Source organism: Aegilops tauschii, chromosome 5 (assembly GCF_002575655.3).
Source record: "Aegilops tauschii subsp. strangulata cultivar AL8/78 chromosome 5, Aet v6.0, whole genome shotgun sequence".
NCBI classification, from domain to species: Eukaryota; Viridiplantae; Streptophyta; class Magnoliopsida; order Poales; family Poaceae; genus Aegilops; species Aegilops tauschii.
This window is the reverse complement of record NC_053039.3, coordinates 583161-599768: the sequence shown is the minus strand read 5'-3', so window position 1 is coordinate 599768 and position 16608 is coordinate 583161. Positions and strand designations below refer to the sequence as shown.

Sequence of the window (16608 nt, the reverse complement as noted above, 5' to 3'; positions counted from 1 at the left end):
CAAGGCCCTAGCTACGGCGAGGTTGTACACACGAGTTTACGAGTTCAGGCCCCTCTCGGAGGAGGTAAAAGCCCTACATCTCGGTGCCCTGAGGTGGTCGACTGGAATATGGGTGTGCGAGTTACAAGGGCTGCGAACTGTTGTCCCAGAGGAGGGGGGTGGCTCATATAGAGTGCGCCAGGACCCCAGCCATCCCCCGTTACAGGGTTCATTGTACATTAAGATACGGCGTTACTAGTAACGCCAGCTATAAAGTGCTATTAATGATCTTTAAGACTACGGAGTGAATGCCTGGTCGTTGCCATCCTGAGTGACTCTAGGTCTTCTGTACTCTGAGTGGTTTCTTGTATGGTCGAATGACTTCATCTTGGTCGAGTGAAATTGGAGGTATCAGAGTGAGGTGACTGGTCGGGTGGATTGCACTTCATGGCTACTTCAGTCGGTATTTCTTGCTATACTTTGAATGTCCTTGATTCTAGGGTAGTGACCTTGGGTAGGGAGTATAGGTCAGGCCTATGACCCTACCCTAGGCCCATGGCATTGTCATTAGCCCCCAAATGGATTGAGGTCCGAGTGAGAAGAGAGTTGAAGTTGACCCTATTTTGATTCTTATGCTTCATAAGCATTCTTACCGAGCTTATGGTTCATGCTGGTACTTCGACTTCATTTCAGTCGCCTTCATTGATTCATACGGTGCACCCCTGTGTTGATATGGTGCGAAATCTTCGGCGCGACTGGTTACTACGGTTCCCGGATCTCACGGGATTCGAAAATTTGGGGAAGCGCGTGAGGCGGAGCGCGCCGCAGTAAACGGGACGGATAGACAGGGGTGCCTCAATCCTTGCACCACCTTTTTCGCCACATATCCGGTGCACGACTGTTGCGGGATCTGACAGGATCGCTCGGGCCCACGCGTCAGCCACTCGGAAGCAGCCCCATAAAAGGCGTCGAGGCCGATGCATTTGCACAGTGCGCCCCCATTCCCCTTCTTCTTCCTCTGCTTCTCCACCGCGTCTTCCTCCATTCTCAATGTCGCCGCCCCGCCCATGCGCAGTCCACCGCAATGGTGAAGGACAAGACGGCGGCCCTGGAGCTCGCAAAGAAAGCGACGGCGACAGTGAAGGGCAAGAAGATGAGTCGGGGATCGTCGTCGAGGTCTGGTTTGCCGCCTGGCTGGATCCAGGGGGACTGGATTCGATCGACGCTCCGGCAAGAAGATCAGGAGGATCTGGCAGCCACGGGATTGATCGCCGACGGGTCTTGGAGGCTGCCGGGGGACAAGATTGAGCCTCAGCCACGGGACGGTGAGTGCGTCCTCCTCGCAACCCACGTCGACCGTGGTTTTTCTCTACCTCCGCATCCTTTCTTCCGGGGTTTCTTGAACTTTTTCGGTGCTCAACTTCACCATTTCTCTCCCAACACCATCACATATCTTGTTGCATTTGTTTCTCTGTGTGAAAACTTCTTGGGATGTAGACCGCACTGGGGTCTCTTCAAACACATCTTCACTTGTCGTTCTCAATCTGTGAAGAAGGCAAATCCGACTGACGAGAGGACGCACGTGATTCAAATGTGCGGGGGTTTAGGGATTCAGATGAGGGTTAGGAGCTCGTTTCTCCCTATGACACTTCCTGAGTCGGTTAGGGGGTGGCAGTCGACCTGGTTCTACTGCCAAGACATTGCGACTCCCGATCAGTCGACCGGTCTTCCTCCCTTTACCCTAGGTCGAGTCCAGCAACCTTCTTCACTTATCGTGTCTGCAGAGGAGAAACTAGAGGTGAACATGCTAGTCGAGCGGGTAATCCAGTTGGGCCGTCAGGGCATGACTGGCATGGATTTATTGGAAGTGTTTCTCAGTCGATGCATCTAGCCACTCCAAGCTCATGACCATTCGATCTGGATGTATTCGGGCTCCAACGACACCGCTCGGGTCCACCCAGAGGAGGTCGCCGACAAGACGGTGGCCCAGTGGCCGAAGGGTATTACTGGAAACAAAGCAAACCCCAGGGCGGCTGTGCTGTGCTGGGTTGAGGCTAGCGTGCCCTCTTTATAGGAAAAGGGGACGGAGTCTTCCTTCGCACGCTTGCGATTGAGACGGGTTGGGTGTCGGTCACTGGCGCGTGATCGACGGGCTAGGCTGATAGGTTGGGCACCGTCTGCCGAAAGGCGTCGGGTCACTTTGGGCTATCTTACGCGGGAAGCTTGGCCGGGATCAGGTTAAGGTATGGTGGTTTGGTTAACCTAGGTTTATTGACCTGGCTAAGATAGGCTGTCACGACCGGATTTTCGAGATATTAATTTCCCAAAAGAAACGGCCTTTGTGCTCACCAGCCCCAGGATTACTGTTAGCTGATGAGGCACCAACTTGATACAAGAATTCCAAGCAAAGTACAAAATATGTAGTACAAGACCATTGTGTCCTAGGAGTACAACACTTGGTTTCTAGTGGCTGATGGCGGAAGCGGTTTGTGGTTCATCTGCGTCTATGGGACTCCAATTCCCACAAGAACAGCTGACCAGGATAACTCCTATCTTCGCGAGGCTGCTATCAACACTGCATAGGTTCCGGGGCTGTCGTCGTAACACTCTTCTCCACGCAATAAATCTGGCCAAGACAATAGCCAGGGACAAGCCAGTGAGTACATTTGAATGTACTCGCAAACATCAAGAACACGGGCATAATATAACCAGGGGTAATCATGCTCCGAAAAATTCTATGATCATAACGTCTTTCATGAAATAAACGAAATCTGTGGTGCACGCATGTAGGAAAAATATGAACATGCAATACGGGAGTAAAAATAGAATGCACTGACCGAGTGTCTGAAATGACTCCTCGAAAGGTTGCAAATAAATTAACAATGCCTCAGTCGGGCGTCTGAGCGACACCACATAAAGGGCTTATAAAGAAAAATTAAATAACATACGTGCCGCAGTCGGGCGTCCGAGCGACGCCACATAAAGGGCTTATAGAGGATAATTAAATAACATGCATGCTGCAGTCGGGCGTCTGAGCGACACCACATAAAGGGCTTATAGAGAATAATTAAGTAACATGCACGCCGCAGTCGCGCGTCTGAGCGACGCCACAGAGAGGGCTTATATAAGAATAATCACAGTAAATATCCAGGAGGTAGAACCGTCCCAGGGATACTCAATAATTTCAAATAATGTAAATAGTTAGTCCATAATAATAATAAACATAATCTTCATATGTCACCGGTCATAGATAAATCTAGTCTAGCCGTTTCTCCATCCGAAGACCGTCACTAAAATCTAGTTTAGCAGTTCTCCATCCGAATACCGTTACCATGATACAGTTTAGCCGTTCTCCATCCGAATACCGTTACTAAGATCCAGTTTAGCCGTGTCTCCATCCGAATACCGTCACTAGACTCATCTCAGACTGTAGTCCTACCCATGGACATGGCTATCCGAATAGATATATCCTCTGCAGAGGGTGTACTCTTTACCCACGAGTAACGGATTTATTTAGCCCATCGGGACTAATTCCGCCTACGGCCTTTTAATTAAAAACACGCCTGACCTGCACACACCAGCTTAACTTACCGGTGTCTGGAATCACCCACGACACCTGCCAAGCAAAACTCTAAGTGGGGAGGCTACAACCTCGACGTAGCATGGGATCAAATTTATATTCGCACGCTCTAAGGGGTGCCCCCCTCTCGGTCCCAACCGGAAACACCCATGCCCCCGAACCAGGTGGCATGCCTACCGGAGGCCTCCGGTATCTTCCACCATGGCCTCTCTGTACGGTGTGTGCTTTGGTAAGGGGTTGACAACTTGCTGAACCATACCCTACCTGCGGTAGGGACAAGCGGTAGTACAAAACAAGTGGTAGAAGTTACTAATCAAGACTCGACCTACGGCCAACTAAGGAGGTCCAAGTATTCTCCGAATGATCAGCATAACCAACAATATTACCATTAACAGATAAAAATCACCACTCATCAAGCCTCACCATGCCATACCGGACATACTCGTCTCGACGAGGAACTAGGGACAAGCTCGTGTCTACCCAAGACCACGAATTTCCCAGCTTCCTTCCGGTATGCATGAGAAGCTCACGAGGATGATCCATATCACCAGCGTATCCATTAATAACAGCAAGGAAATCTCCTATATGCATTCATGCATGTGACTTTACCGTTACATAAGAATAACGTATGCTCCAAGTCAAAGTGGTGTTGTAATCGTATCAAAACACCACACAAAAATGTTATGCCAGAGTTCAGAATGCTTGCCTTCAAGAGTATGCAAAAGGTGCACTTTTTGAAAGCTTTCTTCTCTCTCCATTATCCCTATTTTGAAAAATAATCAAATAACAAATATTTCAAACACAGTACAAAAAGTTGTCCCAAATATTTTTGAAATAAATCTTAAAATGAACTAGATGAAATTTGAGGAAGGTAGGAGAAAGAATTAACTCATTTGGAGTTTTATTTTAAAAGTTATAGCCAGTCAAAGATTAGTCAAACTTCGGTTTTTAAAATAAAACCAGAAAAGAAAACGCTTCGGGGGAAAATACGCTTTTGAAGCAGAGAAGATGTACTCGGGATTTTGCGCTATCACTAAACCAGAGAGGACGGGCGCGCGAGTCACTGACAGTGGGTCCAGGGGGCCCACTGGTCAGGTTTGACTGGTCTCCCTCTCCCTCCTTTCTCTCTGCCCGAACGGGGGCGGGCCTCCGGCGATCGCCGTCGACGAACGGCAGCTCCCCACGGGGCCCCGAGGACAGGGATGGATCCGCCAGACCGGGGCGGTCCTCCCGGTGGGCGCTAGGCAGGTGGGGACAGAGGAGGTCACCGGCGGTGAGCTCCGCGGCGGACGGAGGTTCGGGAGCAAAGTGAGCTTCGGGCTATGGTGGTCCTTGGTCGAGGCTGAGTCGCTAGGCAGCTCCGCAAGGCTATGGGGAGACTCTTGGTGGCGTTGGATGGGCGGGGCAGGGCCTGGCTGCGACATATTGCACCGGAGCTCGGCGGCTGCCGAACTGGCCGGAGACGAGGAAGAAGGCCCCTCTCCGTCGATTGCTGGCTGCGGGAGTACTATGGGGGTGGCCTGGGGTTGCCTGAGTGCTCGGAGGGGCTCGGGGTCCCCTTTTATAGCGTGACGGGGCTGGCTCCGTGGCGGTGGATAAGAACGACGACGAGTCGCCGTTTCTGTAGCTGCAGGGCGTCGTGGCGGCGACGAGCGCGTGCCAACGGCTTGCGGATAAGCTCGGGCTGTTCCGAGGGGGCAGCTGGCGCGCGCGGGTGGCTTGGGCGGCGCCGACCACGGCAAAGCCCGCTGCCGACGCCGGCGTGCCGCCAAGAGCGCTCTGACGGCGGCGCTGTAGGGCGCCAAGGAGTCTTGGATGGTTCTGGTGAGTGGGCGAGTGCATCGCGCGGCTCTGCAGACGAGCAAGGGCCGGGGTGCGACGCGGCGACCCGTGCGCACGCACGTGCAAAACGCGCGCTCTGGCCGCGCCAAGAGCACGCACACCAGGTGTTCGACGAAATGCCAGCGCGTGCTAGAGAGCTTGGGTGAGGCTGGTAGTCAACAGGCCAGGGTTAGGGATAGCTAGGAGGTTAGTGGACAAGGTCGCTGGGTCAGTGGATCAAGATCACAGTGCAAAAAAAACTCATGTCAAAACAGACTGTGCACACCAAGTGTTCGACAGAATGCCAAGTGCATCTAGACAACTCTTGGAGTGGCCAAAATCTCCAGATCAGGGTCTCTTTAGATGTAGGAGATGATGGCAAGATCACTTGGGCAAAACCAGAAACTTGCTAGTGCAAGCTTTGCAAAACTACAGTTTTGGATAGAAAGAAAGAGGTCTCATTGCATGCACTTAAAATCCTCCAATGAGTCCATCCTCCTGGACTTAAGGGTTTGGTAGGGATGGCTACAAGCAGGAAAAAGCTCAGGGTCACTAGAGCAAAATAAAATAGGGTTGCTGTACAAATCACCAAACTGGACCAGAATGAAAAAGAGGTTGATACACTCAAATCTTTCAAAGAACAACACTGGCTTTTTGCATGAAGTTGAATTATATGCATCTACTGACATCTCCAAACACTTGGAAGGATTTTTAAAGAAATATTTAAATAGGTTGCAGTGCAAAAATGCCTACTGGACCAGATTGGAAAAGTTGGTGTAGAGCTCAAAATCTCCAATGGCCAAAAGATATTTTTGCATAAAAGTGACGTGGAGACATCACATGACATCCCCAAATTTTGGTGAAAATTTTAAATGCATTTTTCAAATGGTTGCAGTGCAACAGAGGCTTCAAATTCAAAAGAAATCATTTTTAAAAGAATAAAGCTCGGAGAAAACAATCTTGCAATTAAATCCATTGACAAGGATTGTTTCATAGAGAGAGTATACAAACCCAATAATACTTTTGAAAAGTTTTCCACTTGAGGTAAAAATCCACATTAACAAAAGGGTGAATCTTGACAAATGGAAAAGTTTTATTTCCTGGCAAAAAATTTAATTAATAAAACAAGGTCAAAATTTTGGGGTGTCACAACACTACCCCCCTTAAGAAAAATCTCGTCCTCGAGATTTGTTAAAAGCTGTTTTGAACAAACATTGCATTTACCAAAAGAAATCCTTCAACTGTGCAAAAACAAAGCGGCTACAGTGAGAGGGCAATTAGTGGTGTAAAACCACAGTGTGGTACACTGGCGTAACGTGGAAAAATCCACGGTCGGGGAAAACGAGATATTTCTACGCGGATACAGTAATTCAGAATAAATTCTAAATTACTAAAACACGCTGGTCGCACCCGAGAGCACAGTGCTCCCTCTGGCTGACTGGCGGACCCGGGGCCCACTGTCGGCCTCTTCTTCTACCTCTGGTTCTCTCTTCTCTCTCGCGTGCTCTCCCACGCTTCCTCCACCGGCGATGCCTAGCTTGTAGCGCAGCTAGGCCGTACTACGGTAGTGCGCGGCGTGCTAGCTGCCGGTGCAGTGTGCACTCACCTCGCGGGCCAGTGCACTGTCGGCACTGCTCGCAGACTCGCCTCCGAACACCGGCGGTCGAGCGACGATTGGTGCTGGTGGACCTCGCCCACCGTACACCGATCTCGAGCTATAAAACGATCGTGGTGCTCATCTCTTCTTCCTCACACGTGGCCTCGCTCCTACTCCTCCTTCCTTCTCCTCCATTGCTGTTAGCAGGAGTTCGAGACGAGGCTCTAATGGCGGAGGCGATGCCGGACTGGTATGTGGTCCTGGTGTGTGGAGGTTTGGCGGTGCTGCTGGGGTTCTCCGTGCTCCTGTGTGCGATGATCCTGGATGATCGTCGTGATGCTGCTGCTCGAGTGTTAGCTCTTCACGGTGGCGGCGATCATGAGGATTAGGTGCGGCATCGAGCGCTAACTGTTGGCGGTGTTGGGGCAACTCGCGCCTGAATGATTTCTCACAAAATCTCTCTTACTGAGACTGTGGTGTCCTCGGGTGTGATCAGTTAGGCGCAACAATGTGTACGAGGATTTGCAATTAGTGTACGAGGTCGAGTGGTTGTGGTTGCGAGTCTGCTGTTACGGTGATGCGCGAATAAAATCTATGTCGTGAAGATATATGCGCTGCAGCAACTCGGGGGAAGAAATCTCGTCACAAAAATTTATCGCGAGCGAAAATTTGGTTAAAACAAAATCAACAGCTATAAAACCGCTCTCATAAATGAGGCCAAAAATCAGATCCATCGCACAAATTTTTTGGTACCATGCACAAGTTACAACACAAAAATAAATACCGGGATAATAAATACAGCGGTGCCGTTTACAAAGGAAACGGCAAAAGGATGGGGTCCTGAGAAAACATCTCTGGCACTGGGGCACACTCCTCTTCTATCGGGGGAAGCGGGTTGACCAGTCGATGAATGCGCCTCTCCTGGTCAGGCCTCAGTGGTCTGCCAATAGCGATCCGAGGATTTAAATCAGCGAGGCTCTGGAGATAACCCATTACCCGCTGAGTCAAACGCTCCTGAGCGATAACGTACTGGGCAAGGTTGGCCAGTACTGGATCTCTCTCAATTCGTCCACCGGGAAAAGATGCGACTTCTCCGGGCGCTGCACGACTCGGAAAATAATAATATCCTCGCTTGCTGGCATAGGGTACCGCGAATCGAAGACGAGCGAGTGCTTCGTACGCAGTAGCTTCTATGGCCATATGCGGAGTCGGCATGGATTTCCCCACGAAGGAGACTTCCGTTGGGTCTTGGTTTGGGTATGCGGGAGGGATGTGCACCACTGCCCAATATTTCGAGGTGGAAGGGGTGATCCTCGATTTGAGCAACTCGTACCGGGGTGGATGGGTGGCACTCATGGTACTGCAGGTAAAGTCCCACAATAATTTAACAAAACTCCCCGGGGTTGCGTATGGGGTTCTCAGATAAACACTGGGGGTTGGCATGGCAAGGAAATGGCTGCGAGGGCTATGCACAAGGTGAGGGGTACTCGGCAAGGTCGCGAGGTGGCCTTTATATAGCATTGTGGCTGGTTATCTACCGGGGTGAAGGGTAACTGGTTGTCGATCCTGTTCTTGGGTCAAAGCCACAGATGTACATATCACATAAATGTGACGCATTACCGTGGGTGCCATCGGGGTTGGTCTTGGTAGCTGCACCCAAAATTTTAAAAAAATGCAACTGTACGTCAACGTACATATGCATAGCTACCACTCCAAAAATAGGGGCGTTCAAGCAGACAGCATATAATAAAAGCGATACAGGATCACACCATTACAAAGCGTAGGAAAACTAAGGCTCGATACAACTCGAGCGATTTAGTCTACTTCGTTAATGTCTAAGTGGGCTGGCCAGGCGGGTGCCGAGGTTTCCCCACGGGTTTCTCCGTCAGGATTTGCTGGTTGAGGTTGAGGGGCTGCAGGGTCCGGGTAGTGGTGATGACCATCGCGGGGGTTGTTGGCCACAATCCCGTTGGAATGGGTTCCCAAAAGGCGACGAAGCGCTTTTGGGGACACCAAGGCACTCTGGTTGATGGCTGAGGCAGACCTCAAGGGATCGATTGGGTGTCCGAACAGCACAACTGGGTTGTCGGCGTCGGGCTCCACTTCTCTTCTCGCCGGGGCTTGGCGAACCAGTTCTCCACGAGCTGCGATCAGATCAAGGGTGACCTGATCGAACAATTGCTCTAGGGCGCTGACATAGCGCACCAGATGCAATAGTGCCGGATCCGTCTCGTGATCTCCGTTGGCAACCTGGGGCGGCCTACCATACCCGTCACGACTGGGGTAGTAGTAGAACGAGCGACAGTTAACTCTGGGCGACAAGTGCCGGAGTTGAACTATAGCTTCTCGGGCTGCCAGTTGGATGGCTTGTGGCTCAAAGGAAGTTCTCCTTCCAATGAACCTGTAGGGGCGTTCTGGCGACAGACCCCTACCATAGATGTGCACAGTGGCCCAGTACTGACGGCTCTCACCGTACATCGGTCCCTGGTACACAACATATTCAGGAGGCTCTTCTAACGCATAGGCACGGCGGGTGAGGTTTGCGAGCACGGTCACAAAACCTCCAAGGTTGGTTGCTGTGGTCTCATTGTGAACAATGGGGCCAGGCATCGTGGCTTGGTTTGGTAAAGGGGTTGTGTTGTGCTGGGTTGAGGCTAGCGTGCCCTCTTTATAGGAAAAGGGGACGGCGTCTTCCTTCGCACGCTTGCGATTGAGACGGGTTGGGTGTCGGTCACTGGCGCGTGATCGACGGGCTAGGCTGATAGGTTGGGCACCGTCTGCCGAAAGGCGTCGGGTCACTGTGGGGCTATCTTACGCGGGATCAGGTTAAGGTCTGGTGGGTTGGTTAACCTAGGTTTATTGACCTGGCTAAGATAGGATTAGCCGATGGTCAGCCTGGCTCTGATACCAAGTCTGTCACGACCGGATTTTCGGGAAATTAATTTCCCAAAAGAAACGGCCTTTGTGCTCACTAGCCCCAGGATTACTGTTAGCTGATGAGGCACCAACTTGATACAAGAATTCCAAGCAAAGTACAAAATATGTAGTACAAGACCATTGTGGCCTAGGAGTACAACACTTGGTTTCTAGTGGCTGATGGCGGAAGCGGTTTGTGGTTCATCTGCGTCTATGGGACTCCAATTCCCACAAGAACAGCTGACCAGGATAACTCCTATCTTCGCGAGGCTGCTATCAACACTGCATAGGTTCCGGGGCTATCGTCGTAACGCTCTTCTCCACGCAATAAATCTGGCCAAGACAATAGCCAGGGACAAGCCAGTGAGTACATTTGAATGTACTCGCAAACATCAAGAACACGGGTATAATATAACCAGGGGTAATCATGCTCCGAAAAATTCTATGATCATAACGTCTTTCACGAAATAAACGAAATCTGTGGTGCACGCATGTAGGAAAAATATGAACATGCAATACGGGAGTAAAAATAGAATGCACTGACCGAGTGTCTGAAATGACTCCTCGAAAGGTTGCAAATAAATTAACAATGCCTCAGTCGGGCGTCTGAGCGACACCACATAAAGGGCTTATAAAGAAAAATTAAATAACATACGTGCCGCAGTCGGGCGTCCGAGCGACGCCACATAAAGGGCTTATAAAGGATAATTAAATAACATGCATGCTGCAGTCGGGCGTCTGAGCGACACCACATAAAGGGCTTATAGAGAATAATTAAGTAACATGCACGCCGCAGTCGCGCGTCTGAGCGACGCCACAGAGAGGGCTTATATAAGAATAATCACAGTAAATATCCAGGAGGTAGAACCGTCCCAGGGATACTCAATAATTTCAAATAATGTAAATAGTTAGTCCATAATAATAATAAACATAATCTTCATATGTCACCGGTCATAGATAAATCTAGTCTAGCCGTTTCTCCATCCGAAGACCGTCACTAAAATCTAGTTTAGCAGTTCTCCATCCGAATACCGTTACCATGATACAGTTTAGCCGTTCTCCATCCAAATACCGTTACTAAGATCCAGTTTAGCCGTGTCTCCATCCGAATACCGTCACTAGACTCATCTCAGACTGTAGTCCTACCCATGGACATGGCTATCCGAATAGATATATCCTCTGCAGAGGGTGTACTCTTTACCCACGAGTAACGGATTTATTTAGCCCATCGGGACTAATTCCGCCTACGGCCTTTTAATTGAAAACACGCCTGACCTGCACACACCAGCTTAACTTACCGGTGTCTGGAATCGCCCACGACACCTGCCAAGCAAAACTCTAAGTGGGGAGGCTACAACCTCGACGTAGCATGGGATCAAATTTATATTCGCGTGCTCTAAGGGGTGCCCCCCTCTCGGTCCCAACCGGAATCACCCATGCCCCCGGACCAGGTGGCATGCCTACCGGAGGCCTCCGGTATCTTCCACCATGGCCTCTCTGTACGGTGTGTGCTTTGGTAAGGGGTTGACAACTTACTGAACCATACCCTACCTGCGGTAGGGACAAGTGGTAGTACAAAACAAGTGGTAGAAGTTACTAATCAAGACTCGACCTACGGCCAACTCAGGAGGTCCAAGTATTCTCTGAATGATCAGCATAACCAACAATATTACCATTAACAGATAAAAATCACCACTCATCAAGCCCCACCATGCCATACCGGACATACTCGTCTCGATGAGGAACTAGGGACAAGCTCGTGTCTACCCAAGACCACGACTTTCCCGGCTTCCTTCCGGTATGCATGAGAAGCTCATGAGGATGATCAATATCACCAGCGTATCCATTAATAACAGCAAGGAAATCTCCAATATGCATTCATGCATGTGACTTTACCGTTACATAAGAATAACGTATGCTCCAAGTCAAAGTGGTGTTGTAATCGTATCAAAACACCACACAAAAATGTTATGCCAGAGTTCAGAATGCTTGCCTTCAAGAGTATGCAAAAGGTGCACTTTTTGAAAGCTTTCTTCTCTCTCCATTATCCCTATTTTGAAAAATAATCAAATAACAAATATTTCAAACATAGTACAAAAAGTTGTCCCAAATATTTTTGAAATAAATCTTAAAATAAACAAGATGAAATTTGAGGAAGGTAGGAGAAAGAATCAACTCATTTGGAGTTTTATTTTAAAAGTTATAGCCAGTCAAAGATTAGTCAAACTTCTGTTTTTAAAATAAAACCAGAAAAGAAAACGCTTCGGGGGAAATACGCTTTCAAAGCAGAGAAGACGTACTCGGGATTTTGCGCTATCACTAAACCAGAGAGGACGGGCGCGCTAGTCACTGACAGTGGGTCCAGGGGGCCCACTGGTCAGGTTTGACTGGTCTCCCTCTCCCTCCTTTCTCTCTGCCCGAACGGTGGCGGGCCTCCGGCGATCGCCGTCGATGAACGGCAGCTCCCCACGGGGCCCCGAGGGCAGGGATGGATCCGCCAGACCGGGGCGATCCTCCCGGTGGGCGCTAGGCAGGTGGGGACGGAGGAGGTCACCGGCGGTGAGCTCCGCGGCGGACGGAGGTTCGGGAGCAAAGTGAGCTTCGGGCTATGGTGGTCCTTGGTCGAGGCTGAGTTGCTAGGCGGCTCTGCAAGGCTATGGGGAGACTCTTGGTGGCGTTGGATGGGCGGGGGAGGGCCTGGCTGTGACGTATTGCACCGGAGCTCGGCGGCGGCCGAACTGGCCGGAGACGAGGAAGAAGGCCCCTCTCCGTCGATTGCTGGCTGCGGGAGTACTATGGGGGTGGCCTGGGGTTGCCTGAGTGCTCGGAGGGGCTCGGGGTCCCCTTTTATAGCGTGACGGGGCTGGCTCCATGGTGGTGGATAAGAACGACGACGAGTCGCCGTTTCTGTAGCTGCAGGGCGTCGTGGCGGCGACGAGCGCGTGCCGACGGCTTGCGGACAAGCTCGGGCTGTTCCCAGGGGGCAGCTGGCGCGCGCGGGTGGCTTGGGCGGCGTCGACCACGGCAGAGCCCACTGCCGATGCCAGCGTGCCGCCAAGGGCGCTCTGACGGCGGCGCTGTAGGGCGCCAGGGAGTCTTGGATGGTTCTGGTGAGTGGGCGAGTGCATGGCGCGGCTCTGCAGGCGAGCAAGGGCCGGGGTGCGACGCGGCGACCCGTGCGCACGCACGTGCAAAACGCGCGCTCTGGCCGCGCCCAGAGCACGCACACGAGGTGTTCGACGAAATGCCAGCGCGTGCTAGAGAGCTTGGGTGAGGCTGGTAGTCAACAGGCAGGGTTAGGGATAGCTAGGAGGTTAGTGGACAAGGTCCCTGGGTCAGTGGATCAAGATCACAGTGCAAACAAAAACTCATGTCAAAACAGACTGTGCACACCAAGTGTTCGACAGAATGCCAAGTGCATCTAGACAACTCTTGGAGTGGCCAAAATCTCCAGATCAGGGTCTCTTTAGATGTAGGAGATGATGGCAAGATCACTTGGGCAAAACCAGAAACTTGCTAGTGCAAGCTTTGCAAAACTACAGTTTTGGACAGAAAGAAAGAGGTCTCATTGCATGCACTTAAAATCCTCCAATGAGTCCATCCTCCTGGACTTAAGGGTTTGGTAGGGAGGGCTACAAGCAGGAAAAAGCTCAGGGTCACTAGAGCAAAATAAAATAGGGTTGCTGTACAAATCACCAAACTGGACCAGAATGAAAAAGAGGTTGATACACTAAAATCTTTCAAAGAACAACACTGGCTTTTTGCATGAAGTTGAATTATATGCATCTACTGACATCTCCAAACACTTGGAAGGATTTTTAAAGAAATATTTAAATAGGCTGCATTGCAAAAATGCCTACTGGACTAGATTGGAAAAGTTGGTGTAGAGCTCAAAATCTCCAATGGCCAAAAGATATTTTTGCATAAAAGTGATGTGGAGACATCACATGACATCCCCAAATTTTGGTGAAAATTTTAAATGCATTTGTCAAATGGTTGCAGTGCAACAGAGGCTTCAAATTCAAAAGAAATCATTTTTAAAAGAATAAAGCTCTAAGAAAACAATCTTGCAATTAAATCCACTGATAAGGATTGTTTCCTAGAGAGAGTATACAAACCCAATAATACTTTTGGAAAGTTTTCCACTTGTGGTAAAAATCCACAATAACAAAAGGGTGAATCTTGACAAATGGAAAAGTTTTATTTCCTGGCAAATATTTTAATTAATAAAACAAGGTCAAAATTTTGGGGTGTCACAGCAAGCAGCCCAAGGTTGCCCCTTCAAAGCCTCGAAAGACCTTGCCCAGGATCAAGATGGACGTTCCCGTCGCTTCTACGTGAGTGTCCTGTCTTTCTGTGTTTTACTGTCGACTCGTACTTCTGCTCTGACCGAGCAGGTTTTGAATCTTTCAGTGCTGCAACTTATGGGACCTCCATGGACATCGACAAGGTTCAGATTGATGAGGAAACTGAAGACGCGGCTACTCCAAAGCTGGTACAATCCTGCAATCTTGTGCTTATTTTGTCGATTGAATTGTCGGTCGACTGAGCTCTTATGGTTGAATTTCGTGTAGTTCCCCAAAATGTCATTGAACTTCCAAACGATGATGACGAAGCGCCTCAGAAGAATACGAGAAGGAGGGGCAGGACTTCAAGCAGGAGGACGCCTGTCAGCCAGGTGCCTCAGTCGACAACAGCACCGGAAATAGTGGTCCAGCGATCTGGAGATCCGATTCAGGCCTCTGTTTCGTTTGCCAATCCTGTGTCAACCGACCGTCCTTCAGCGTCGACTTCTCAAGTCTCTGCTTTGCCTGCGCAGCTCCATGCTTCAGATCATGTGGTTGCTCCGACTATACTACCGTCATCGCTCTTTGCTGCTCATCATACCCCAGATGACCCGGTGGGTGCAGCCAAGGAAGCCATACTCCAAGCAGGCCTTATGATGGAGCAAATGAAGGTCGTGCACGAGGCTAGCCAGGCTGCCTATAATGCCAGCACTGCTCTGCACAATAACGTCAAGGTCAGTTGATTTCCGACTGATCTTCTAGTTTGATTTTTTGCGTTGCTACGATACAGTAGTTGTAAGCTACTGATTCATTGTTCGTAAGATGTCTCTGGATGAGTGTTTTGGAACCTTTTATGTGCATCAATCATGAGTCTGCATTTTGCATCCAATCACCCACTGGGTGTTTTAACTTAATGCTGAATAGCTCTTCCACTTGAGTCGACCAAGTTGAGTCGAGTGTATCTCTGAACCAGTGGGGGCACGCAAAGTGCAGCCACTAGGTGTAGTCCCCGAGGCCACCGTCGGATGTTTCATTCAGCGGGGGTCTTTGTCTAATGTCTCTTCATTGTTCTTTCACTCAGCGGAATAGTTTGATCCGAGTGGGTTCCAGACCAATGGGGGCACGCAGAGTGCACCCACTGGGTGTAGTCCCTAAGACCACGGTCGACTGCGGGCAGTCGGCCGGGGTCTGCGAGTCTCTTTTTTTGCATACTAACGCTGGGTAGACTATGTTGAGTGGTAAACTGGACTAGTGGGGGCATGCCAAGTGCACCCACTGGGTGTAGTCCCCGAGACTACTGTTGAATGTTTGATTCTGCAGTAGTCTTAGAACACCTTTTGTTGTGATTAACTTTTGTTTCTATCGACTGACGTGTCTTATTTGCTGATCGCAGAAATCTTGTGAGCTCGGAGCCCAATTTGCTGAGTTGGAGAAGAAACAGATCAGCCTCAACCTTGACCTGGAGCTGGCCAAGAAGAATCTTCAGAAGGCCAAGGATGATGCTGCTGCTATGGGAGGTAATATCTCGCTGATTGTCCACCTTATGGTTTTTTCCTTTTAGTCTTTTGAACCGAGTGACTTCACTCGAAAAGATGTGCCTAGTGAAAATCGTCAACTCCAAAGTCATCTGAAGAATGTTATTTCTTTAGTCAAAATGAAGCAGGCTCTGGAGCAGAAGGACCTTGACCTTGCTGTAGCACAGAAAGATGCGCGAGAGAAAGCAAAGCTTGCTGACAAGAAGCTGGGTTTTGTTAGCAAGTTAGAAGAGGAAAACGCCAAGCTGAAGACTGTTGTTACTGAAGCCAACAAAGAAGTTGTGAAGCTGAAGAAGGACAAGGAAACCCTGACCGACAAGGTTGGAGATCTCACTCAGAAGAAGGGCAAACTGGAGGCTTATCTGGGAAGATTTGCTGTGAAGCTGGTCCTAAAGCTTGAAGGTACTTTCTCTTGTCCGACTGATTTGTAACTGTCCACTCATCATATAGCTGCCGACTCACCACTTTTTCGAATGTGTAGAATTCTGTCAAGACTTCGAAGCGGAGACTGGGCGGACAGAGACGGATCTAGACCCCATAAACTCTCCCGTCAAGGATGACGTCGCGATGAACATGCTGCGATTGGAGTCTCGTCTTTGAAAGTGCTAGTTATCGACTAGAGGGGGGTGAATAGGCGATTTTTATGAAAGTCTTCAAAACATGAGAGTTTCAAAGACAAACAATAGAAATGAACCTATTAGCATGCAGCGGAAGATAGACTACACTAGACAAGCCATAGTCAAGCAAGTATGAAGCTAAAGCACGAAGACTATTAGCAGCTAGGTGGTAAGGATCAGGATGGAAGATAGTATGAAGCCAATCAGAACAAGTAGTCACACAGTGAACTCAAACAGATAATGTAAACATGCAATGACTTCACGAAGACAAACTGTA

General features: G+C 49.7%; 1 protein-coding gene across 1 annotated transcript in view; it reads left to right on the top strand.

The window, feature by feature from the left end:
• Positions 1-16314, top strand: part of LOC141022234 (uncharacterized) — a 65283-nt gene extending 48969 nt beyond the window's left edge. Inside the window, exons 3-7 of the mRNA XM_073498556.1 lie at positions 14291-14388; positions 14713-14913; positions 15573-15725; positions 15843-16116; positions 16196-16314. Of these exons, the coding sequence (XP_073354657.1) occupies positions 14291-14388; positions 14713-14913; positions 15573-15725; positions 15843-16116; positions 16196-16314 (845 nt within the window). The remainder of the gene's footprint in view (positions 1-14290; positions 14389-14712; positions 14914-15572; positions 15726-15842; positions 16117-16195) is intronic.
• Positions 16315-16608: the final 294 nt, after the last annotated feature.